Source organism: Pempheris klunzingeri, chromosome 18 (assembly GCF_042242105.1).
Source record: "Pempheris klunzingeri isolate RE-2024b chromosome 18, fPemKlu1.hap1, whole genome shotgun sequence".
NCBI lineage: Eukaryota > Metazoa > Chordata > Actinopteri > Acropomatiformes > Pempheridae > Pempheris > Pempheris klunzingeri.
The window spans coordinates 653,385-664,487 of record NC_092029.1 but is presented as its reverse complement, the minus strand read 5'-3'; the positions used below and the strand labels follow the sequence as shown (position 1 = coordinate 664,487).

The 11,103-nt window shown below is 45.8% G+C and overlaps 1 protein-coding gene across 2 annotated transcripts in view; it reads right to left on the bottom strand.

The window, feature by feature from the left end:
• Nucleotides 1-3,612: 3,612 nt before the first annotated feature.
• klf11a (Kruppel like factor 11a) overlaps nt 3,613-11,103 on the bottom strand; it is an 11,554-nt gene continuing 4,063 nt past the window's right edge. Inside the window, exons 2-4 of one of the 2 annotated variants that reach the window (XM_070848972.1) lie at nt 7,438-7,659; nt 6,091-6,952; nt 3,613-5,603 (exon numbers count right to left, since the gene is read on the bottom strand). In XM_070848972.1, the coding sequence (XP_070705073.1) occupies nt 5,320-5,603; nt 6,091-6,952; nt 7,438-7,650 (1,359 nt within the window). In that variant the 5' untranslated portion in view covers nt 7,651-7,659 and the 3' untranslated portion in view covers nt 3,613-5,319. Of the gene's footprint in view, nt 5,604-6,090; nt 6,953-7,437; nt 7,723-11,103 lie in introns of those variants that run through there. The other variant, XM_070848973.1, reaches the window with a different exon arrangement.

Sequence of the window (11,103 nt, the reverse complement as noted above, 5' to 3'; positions counted from 1 at the left end):
CGGCTCCTTCCCTCCGCGAGCCTTTTATTGGAATCTTGGCGCCAGAACGCTGCCGGCCAATAGGAGCGCAGCTCGCGCCGGCTCTTTAAACTGACGCTGCGACGGAGCCAATCAGGTGGCGAGCCGCGCTCACGTGCCCACCGAGCAGCTGCGGGGAAATTCAAAAGGCTTCTTCTTACAAAACGGAGCAGAGCGGCGTTACGAAACCAGGAAAACCGCGTTTATGCAACAAAAACCCGCATTTATGAGACGCTGAAGTGTCTGAAGCGGATTAATCAAGTCCAAGTGACGCTGAAACCCCCAAAGTCAGACTGACTTCCGCACTGACAGATCAGCTCCACAGATTTAACCGGTTTAATACAAACTGCTTCATTTGCGTTCAAATGTCTGAAGGCGGTTAAACTGTCATGTAAACACAAGCGGTCCACGGAGTTAATGATCCGGTTTAAACCCCCTCAGGCTGGACCGGATGTGTGTAAACAGATATTAACTGTGACCGTCTTTGTGTCTCACAGCTCTTATTCCGGTGTTTTAATGTGGCTTCATTCCTGGTTTGTTTCCCGCCGCCGCGCTTTCTGTTGTTTACTGTCACCATGACGATTTAGCGCCAAACTAGCACATTTTACCACACATTGATATAACTCTGCCTTTAAACGGGTCGTGTGTGTCTTTAGATGTGAGAACTAGAACCGCTGTCAGTGGATTTATCCTGAAAAGAGCCCAAACTGTCAGTAAACAAAGGGACACATCCCGGTGATTTTCCGGTTTGTTATCCGTCAGCTCGATGTTAAAACAGAGATTTAAAGGCTGAACTGTCGTGTTTCCGTTATCTGCATGTTTTCTTTCACTTGGTCGACTTTCAGGCCCAGAAGAGCAAATAAAAACTCAAAATTTCCCTCTAAACAGGATAAATGACTCTCCAGCTGCTTCCGGGTGGGAGCGCTCTGATTGGTTGCTCAGAAGATGACGACACTTCCGGTAAGAGTGAGGAAGTGGGTCAGCTATGGTGGCTGCAAAGTTCCTGCATGTTGATGTCCAATACACGAGTTTGTACAACGATAACTACAAATTCAAGGTACTTGTATTTTACCTGAGTACTTCACCAGATCTCAGTGGTAAATACTGTACTTTTAAATCTACTAGATTTATCTGAATTAAGATAAATTAAGAATTTCAGAACAAAACATGATCAACTCATATGATTATTTTTCTTTAAACTATCTGACAGTAATTATAGTAGTTAAGATGAGCTTCATCTGCACCATATGTGACTATGTGAAGTACTACATAGAATAATATCATGTATGTGTATGTGTATATATATATTATTACTAATGTAGTATTATTTTAGTCAGATCTTGAATTTAAGGCTTTTACTTGTAATCAACTTTATTAAAATGTCTTTTTCTGCCTTTGGCTCCAACATTAACGTGATGAGAGCTTGAATGCATCAATGATTACAATTAATAACATAATATTTGTCATTCTGAAACAGTCAGTGCTTTTAGTTTTGGTGCTTTAAGTGTATTTGATGCTCAAACATGTACTTATCTAAGTAAAAAATAGAATCAAGGACTGTATTTCTACACTATGGTGTTACTACTTTTACTCAGTCAAAGATCAGAGTGCTTCTTCCACGGTCATATAATATTAGTTAGACATGTATTTTATATATCACAAGTTTTCTAAAATGTTACGTGTCATTATGCGAATGAGACACCATCTAGTTACAGATGTACACATTAGCATGTTTTTCCAGAGCAGAAATCTGAAAGTTGGATAAAGTAGGTTTGAAAGTCTTGTTTCATCTCTTTGACACATTAGAGCCGAAAGGTTCGGGAGAAAGTCTTTTTTTGAATCGTTCCATAAATCTGAAAATACAGTCATAAAAAAGCATGTTCTCCATGTTATTTATAGAACATCTGTAATGATCTACGGTCAGGCCTCTGGGTAAAAACTAGAGAGAGGAATAAACCTCCAGAGTGTGGTGTCAGAAAAACCTCCTTTTAAAGAGATGACTTGAAATAGAAATGTGCAGACGCAGAGAGACAAACGGAAAACAAACACCTAAATGTGCCTGTGACATGGCGGTGCAGTACCGCCTCCCGCCACACGGTGTCACTGTTGCTCCTGTAGCTCCGCCTCCACCAGACTCCAGTCAATATTTATATAATTTTAGCTCTCTATTCATTTTCTTTGGCTGCTGCTGAATGTCGGTCAGTAAGGCAAGTGGGCGGGTACCTCCCCAGCCAATGACGCACCGCTCTGGCACAGCGTCGTCCTCTGCCATTGGTCACACCCCCTGAGCGCTGGCTCCGGATTGGCTGACGGCTGTTACCGGGTGGTGTGAGCAGAGAGCGGCCGGAGCTCCGGTTGCGTAACTGAACACGTCACATCCGCGCTGTCGCCGAGCAGAAACTTCACATCCAGATGAAATTAATAAAGATTAATATATTTATATTTAATCTATACAAAGGAACCAAGTATGAAGAATAACAAACAGCTGCTGGGAAACTTTACTGAAACACTCTGTCCAATAAAACAGCATCTGTGATCATTATTCATGTATGTATTGTACTTTGTGTGTGTGTGTGTGTGTGTGTATATATATATATATATATATATATATATATTTGTTATTTGTTGTTAATTTTTTTTATTTCTTGTTTATATTTTGTATTTGTCTGTTTCCATGTATTTTGTTGTTGTGAATATATAATGTATAAATGTATAAAAACATTAGAATAAAGAAAAAAAGCAAACAGAAATACTGCAATGTACAAACACAGTTTTTCAGAATAATATATTGGTCCTTGGCTATTATTGGATTGTAGCTATTGATCCTTCATGTGTTCATCAGTTTACTGACTTCATATCCTGTAAGAACACTTGATTATTGATTATTGATCAGATTCAGTGTCAGTGATGTGAGTGTGAAGGAGGTGAAGCTGTCAGATAAAAGTAGTGAAGTAAAAAGTACCAGGTTTCCTCTGAGGGTTGGAGGAGAAGCAGGATAACATGGAAATATTCAAGGACCCATGTACCCAAATATGGTACAGAAGTATACATGGATCTGAATAAATAAATGGACTTACTGTCCACAAATGTTGACAAGAAAATGGAAATAAAGTGATATGGATAAGTGTATCTAAAGTATCAAAAGTACTCATTATGCAGCAGAACTACCAGTTATTCTATTTTATACCACTTTAGAAGCATTAAGCTGCGTTTTTCTGTAGTTCACAAACATGGAGATACGTAGATTGGTCTACAACTATATATATATATATATATATATATATATAGATCTGCTGATCATAAAGTAAACTGGCTGCAGCGTCTCCGATCATACACTGTAAATACATTCACAAGTTGAACTAAGCAGTTAGAGCTCAAAGGTTTCTGGCACACAGCTCACATTTTAGGAAATATGCTGGTTGTTTCTTACAGTTTAACCAGACAAGATAAAACACGTCCAGTGTCTTTATCAGCTTTGGACAGAAGCAGGCTAGCTGTTTCCACCCGCTTCCAGCATTTATGCTAAGCTAGGCTAACTGCTCATGAATGCAGAAACTCTTCCCAAGAATAACACAAACTGAACGACAAAACTACTTGTTCTCATGGTAACTTTTTATTATAAAAGCCATATTCTTCACCATCGCTTACAGGCAAATGTTCAGAAATAGGATTATTTCGATATAAGCCGTTATTATTAAGAATAACATTTAATAACATGAGGTATTTTCTTACTGGCTACACTATGGGCCAAATCAAGCTATCAAAAACAGCACTTTTTCCTCAACAAAATTGTATTAAATAATAATAATGACGTGTAAAGCAAAGATAGTAGGTAGTATCACAGTGAGGAATACTGTCCACTGACATTTTTAAAATATCAATAACTTGTACTGTCAATAAATGCAGATTGGAATACACGTAACATTCATATAGATATCAATACATTTACAATATTTACACACGAATTAAACAGAAGTTGGCTAATAATAGAAGCACAATACAGAGGCTTTGGCAAAAAAAAAATAAAAAGAGTGCATACATTTTGCTAAACGTGACATTTACACATGAAGTAAACATGATTATACACGGAGAGAGAGTACAAAAACAAGCAAGATTAAAAAAATCCAGTGCAATGTCAGGTTTTTGTTGGTGTCTGTCCGTGGATGAATAGCAGCCTGTCGCCTTCCTTCCTCCTCCGCTTCAGTTTGTGGTTGGTGGGAATAAAATGTCCTGAGCAGGGCGGGAATGTCGCTCTGTCCTCCGCCGGCTGCGTCTCCATCAGCTCTTAACAGAAGATCACGGCAACACTCGGACTGTTTAAACAGCTTCACTGACATCTTCATCGTCTGAATCACTGTGGCATGAATTCACCTCTGTCCCATTCATTTGTTGCAAAAAACAACTGTGGCTGAAAACTTAAGCTAAAGTTCCAGAACAGACTTGAAAAATAAAAACCTTCAAGTATACATTTTTAAAATGTGGCAACTGAGTTGTCAGATTTGGCAAATAAAAGCTTAACCGCTAAAGACGTGTGCTGTGATGATCTCTGTGATGATCGAACGTATCATGTCAGTCAGTTGTCAACGGCAAGAGACGAATAAAGTTTAGATCCTGTTCCCTGAATCACACACACGATGTTCGTCGGGTTAAAAGATGATTTTTAGGTCATTGAAGTGTCAGTTTGTGGTGAAGATGAAGAAGAAACTGGATAACCATGAACCCGTTCAGTGTAAACACTAAAAAAATCAAACATTAAGGTAAACGGGCAGGTTCAACCTTTAGCGAAGCTGCATGTTAACGTGCTGAATGGATATTTATGGTCCTCAGAGGATGAATCTTTTTTCATTCTCAAATCAAGACAGGACGACTCTATAACCAATGACTTCCAGGCTACATGCTAACATTAGCATGTTTAACATGCTATTTTTACACGTCAGTAGATTAGAGTTTGCATGAAGTGTTAGCATGCTAACTGTGACACGCTAAACACCAGAATGTTAATGTAAACATTATCATGCTAACATGCCACCAAAATAAAAGTCCGTAGGTGGTTTCATGCCACAGCGACCAGTTAAATCTGAGAGTGCGGCGGCCATCTTGTGTGTTCTTCATGTAAACGCAGCCGGAGCTCAGCGACGTCTTCGTGGAGTTCACCAGCAGTCTGATTGGTAGAAAAGATCCTCCTGATGTGGAGCTGATTGAAACCAGTCACAGTTTCACCTCTAAGTGTCTGGTTGGCGGTTGCCCCCCCCCTCCCCCCAGGGGTCCTGAGTTGGCCCTGTGGGCTCCTGACTGAGTCTGTTAGTTAGCGGTGGGGACCAGGACGCCGACAGGAAGTGTGGGGCCTTTGGGCAGGGCCACTTTGTTGAGGTCTCGGTTTTCGGCGGGCCACGAGGACGCCCTCTTGGTGGTCATGTGCCGCCGGGCGTGTTTGGTCAAGTGGTCACTGCGCATGAAGCGGCGGTCGCAGACGTTGCAGACAAACTTCTTCTCGCCGGTGTGCGTCCGGCGGTGGCGGGAAAGCTCGTCGGAGCGGGCGAACCTTTTGTCGCAGCCCTCCCAGTGACAGCTGAACGGCTTCTCACCTGCAGAGGAAGACGAGAAGGCGAAGTGTTAGCATACAAACAAAATCACGAGAGAACTTTGTGCGTCAGAGCTTTTGTGATTTAGACCTGGTCCACACGAACATTTACGGTTTGGGCTTTTCAGAAAACTCCTTCCAGGGTGAAGACGTTCAGACACTGTTTACTGAGAATTAGTGACATTAGCATGCTAACCCACTGAGCTAAGGTGGTGAACATTATACCTGCTAAATGTCTCCATGTTAGCTTTGACGTATGCATTGTGTTCAGCTGCAAAACAAAAGATGTTTATCAGCCTGATAATTAGCAAATGTTAGCATGCTAACATGCTAAGCAGGTGAGCATGTTAGCGTTGAGCCCTGACCGATACTGACGTCAACATTTGGGAGTTTAAAAAGTCTGATAACGATTTATCAGCAGCTTGAATCTCGATTTGGTCCCAAAGGCACCACAGTCACGTGACCCACAGGGCGGTGAGCTGGGAGTCTACCTGTGTGTGTGCGCAGGTGGGCCTTCAGGTGTGAGCTCTTGAAGTAGGTCTTCTTGCAGCCGGGGAAGTTGCAGACGTAATTTCTCCTGCGGGAGAAGTCGGCCTGCGAGACTCCACCGCCCGCACCGGTCGGCATGTAAACGGGGGCGGGGGCCAGGGGGAGGAGCTTGGTGTTGCCCAGAGTCATGACAGTCTGCGGGCCCTGCGGCGGCTGGGAGACCGGCGGCTGGGGGACCACGAACATCACGGTCCCCTGCGGCACGGCGGAGCTCACCAGGAGGGGTTGGGCGAAGCTGGATGAGGACTGGGGAAGGATGGGTTTGGGCCCCCCCTGTGTCTGCACCTGAACAGGAGCCTGGACGAAGGCGGAGATCATCCCCGTCCGGCTGCTCACCGGGAAAACCTGGCAGAGGACCGGAGAGGAGGAGACGGGAGAGGAAGACGGCATGGAGGAGTGAGGGGGAGACGCTAAGGAGGGAGGGCAGGACGGGCTGTCGGCAGACGGAGGAGGTCCGTCCTTCTCCTCTGGAAGAGTCTCTGGAAGTGGCGGCGGAGGCGGCGTGGAGGTTTCTGTCGGCTGGGCAGAGGGGGGAGGCGGAGGAGGAAGAGGAGGGTGGATGCTGAGGCGGTCGGCGGTGTGGCGGATGACGCTGGTGGCCATGGCCCTGCAGGACGACTCCATCTGGGATGGAGGCGCCGAGGTCTCTGAGGAAGAGGAGGGTCGCGGGAGGCAGGTGAGGGAGTCACAGAGGAGGGCGGGGCCAGGGCGGGGTACGACTGGTCGGGAGGCGGGGCTCAGGGCGGGGGGGGTGCTGGAGGTGGAGGCCTCAGCAAAGCTCGGACTGTGAGGTGGAGTCATACACTGAGGGAGGAAGCACAGAGGATCATCATCATCATCATCTTCACAGGTTTACTGGTAAATCTGATATTCAAAAAAAGAAATTGTGGTACAGGTATTTTAAAGATTTCAAAAAAAATAATAAGTAATTTTCAGTTTCAGATTTAACTTTATTTTACATTATATTCATATAATATTTTGCTACGACTCAAACACTTTGTGACAGTTGAACAGTTAAAACAACGGCCAGATTTGTGATTTGCACAATTAATTCCAACAAGTTAAAAATAAAAAACATAAAAGATATAAGAGAATTACATTTTTAGAAAGTATCATAAGAGTTTCCCCAGTTATTTAAACAGTTTTTCTCATATTTCTTTGTTTGTTAAAGCACCACTTTCTTCTTGTGACATTTTAAAATCTATTTTAAGTTTTGAAAGGAGGGTAAAGACAAAATCCTTTTCTATGTAAGAGTGATTTTATCATCCCGGCCTGTTAATGACTCTCACCAGTGAGGACAGGGCGATCAGGTCTCTGGGGGCGTCTCCCCCCTCGGGGGAGAGGTGGATGGAGTCACATGAGTCGGAGGTGGGCGTCAGGGGGCGGGGCTTGTGCGACCTTTGACCCCAGAAGCTCATGCTGACGAGCGCCTCGGCCGCCTCCAGGTCGTGGTGCCCGATGCACGGCTTCAGCTCCATGGTCGCCACCTGCCGGCCGTCCATACGGTCCACCTGAGGACGACCAGGAGGTCAAAGCTTTAAATGATCGTTTTCGACTTTTGTCACTCGATCACGACTCAAAACTAATGACATGAAATCAAAATCAATGAATTCTAAACAAAAAACACATTTTAATCATTTTATTTTCTGTGTTTTTTGTGACATAACAAGAAAAGCAATATTGATGTGATTATCAACAGTTAATTAACGTGTGTTCATGTATTACATTCACCGTTTAGCCACACGGGGCTCTGGGTAATACCTCGATCAACCTAAAGTAAATATAAAGTAATGAAACCTAGTTTAGCACTCATGTGAGTGGGCCTGCCCTCGGTAACACCCTGGTAACGTCCGTAGTAACGCCCTAGTAACACCCTCAGTAACGCCGCTAGTAACACCCTCAGTAACGCCCCCAGTAACACTCTCAGTAACGCCCCCAGTAACACTCTCAGTAACGCCCCTAGTAACACCCTCAGTAACGCCGCTAGTAACACCCTCAGTAACGCCCCCAGTAACACTCTCAGTAACGCCCCTAGTAACACCCTCAGTAACGCCGCTAGTAACACCCTCAGTAACGCCGCTAGTAACACCCTCAGTAACGCCGCTAGTAACACCCTCAGTAACGCCGCTAGTAACACCCTCAGTAACGCCGCTAGTAACACCCTCAGTAACGCCGCTAGTAACACTCTCAGTAACGCCCCTAGTAACACCCTCAGTAACGCCGCTAGTAACACCCTCAGTAACGCCGCTAGTAACACCCTCAGTAACGCCGCTAGTAACACCCTCAGTAACGCCGCTAGTAACACCCTCAGTAACGCCCCCAGTAACACTCTCAGTAACGCCCCTAGTAACACCCTCAGTAACGCCGCTAGTAACACCCTCAGTAACGCCCCCAGTAACACTCTCAGTAACGCCCCCAGTAACACTCTCAGTAACGCCCCCAGTAACACTCTCAGTAACGCCCCTAGTAACACCCTCAGTAACGCCGCTAGTAACACCCTCAGTAACGCCCCCAGTAACACTCTCAGTAACGCCCCTAGTAACACCCTCAGTAACGCCGCTAGTAACACCCTCAGTAACGCCCCCAGTAACACTCTCAGTAACGCCCCTAGTAACACCCTCAGTAACGCCGCTAGTAACACCCTCAGTAACGCCGCTAGTAACACCCTCAGTAACGCCGCTAGTAACACCCTCAGTAACGCCCCCAGTAACACTCTCAGTAACGCCCCTAGTAACACCCTCAGTAACGCCGCTAGTAACACCCTCAGTAACGCCCCCAGTAACACTCTCAGTAACGCCGCTAGTAACACCCTCAGTAACGCCGCTAGTAACACCCTCAGTAACGCCGCTAGTAACACCCTCAGTAACGCCGCTAGTAACACTCTCAGTAACGCCCCCAGTAACGCCCCTAGTAACACTCTCAGTAACGCCGCTAGTAACACTCTCAGTAACGCCGCTAGGAACACTCTCAGTAACGCCGCTAGTAACACTCTCAGTAACGCCGCTAGTAACACCCTCAGTAACGCCCCCAGTAACGCTCTCAGTAACGCCGCTAGTAACACTCTCAGTAACGCCCCCAGTAACGCCCCTAGTAACACTCTCAGTAACGCCCCTAGTAACACTCTCAGTAACGCCCCTAGTAACACCCTCAGTAACGCCCCCAGTAACACTCTCAGTAACACCCTCAGTAATGCCCCTAGTAACACCCCTAGTAACACCCTCAGTAACACCCTCAGTAACGCCCCCAGTAACACTCTCAGTAACACCCTCAGTAACGCCCCTAGTAACACTCTCAGTAACGCCCCCAGTAACACCCTCAGTAACGCCCCTAGTAACACCCTCAGTAACGCCCCTAGTAACACCCTCAGTAACACCCTCAGTAATGCCCTAGTAACACCCTCAGTAACACCCTCAGTAACGCCCCTAGTAACACCCTCAGTAACGCCCCTAGAAACACCCTCAGTAATGCCCTAGTAACACCCTCAGTAACACCCTCAGTAACACCCTCAGTAACGCCCCTAGTAACACCCTCAGTAACGCCCCTAGTAACGCCCCTAGAAACACCCTCAGTAACGCCCTAGTAACACCCTCAGTAACGCCCCTAGTAACACCCTCAGTAACGCCCCTAGTAACGCCCCTAGAAACACCCTCAGTAACGCCCTAGTAACACCCTCAGTAATGCCCCTAGTAACGCCCTCAGTAACGCCCCTAGTAACACCCTCAGTAACGCCCCTAGTAACACCCTCAGTAATGCCCTAGTAACACCCTCAGTAACGCCCCTAGTAACACCCTCAGTAACGCCCCTAGTAACACCCTCAGTAACACCCTCAGTAACGCCCCTAGTAACGCCCTCAGTAACGCCCCTAGTAACACCCTCAGTAACGCCCTCAGTAACACCCTCAGTAACGCCCCTAGTAACGCCCCTAGTAACACCCCTAGTAACACCCTCAGTAACACCCTCAGTAACGCCGCTAGTAACACCCTCAGTAACGCCCCTAGTAACACCCTCAGTAATGCCCTAGTAACACCCTCAGTAACGCCCCTAGTAACACCCTCAGTAACGCCCCTAGTAACACCCTCAGTAACACCCTCAGTAACGCCCCTAGTAACACCCTCAGTAACACCCTCAGTAACACCCTCAGTAACACCCTCAGTAACGCCCCTAGTAACACCCTCAGTAACACCCTCAGTAACGCCCCTAGTAACACCCTCAGTAACGCCCCTAGTAACACCCTCAGTAACGCCCTCAGTAACACCCTCAGTAACGCCCCTAGTAACACCCTCAGTAACACCCTCAGTAACGCCCCTAGTAACACCCTCAGTAACACCCTCAGTAACGCCCCTAGTAACACCCTCAGTAACACCCTCAGTAACGCCCCTAGTAACACCCTCAGTAACACCCTCAGTAACACCCTCAGTAACGCCCCTAGTAACACCCTCAGTAACACCCTCAGTAACGCCCTAGATGGCTCAGTCGGAACGACTTGTTGTATAATTTGGCTTCATTTTGCTTCCATAAACATTTTAGTGTGGGAAGAAGTTTCCGCAGAGAAACTAAACCAGGTTTTAAAGCGTAGTGAGTCAGAAACCTGCGATGGGTCATCACTCACTCTGACCTCCCAGAAAGAAAGATTATTCTGTATATGTGCACATTTTGAATCACAAACACCTTTAATTTGGGATCCCAAATGGTTTCAGCAGTGTCATGATATTGTACTTCTAAGATGACAACAGTCTGTCCTGCTAATGTCCTTTAGCGTATAAATATAAAAGGTAATATGACAAGCCTTCCTTTCACAGAGAAGTTTAATGAGTTGGGATCCCAAATGGTTTCTACTGCATCGCGATTCTGTAGTGAAAACGTCCTGCTCTATAGCATGTAGAAGAAGCTTGATCGATTCCACTTGAACGTCACCTAGTGTTAAGAAAACCAAGCTGCCTTCTGTCCACAGATAA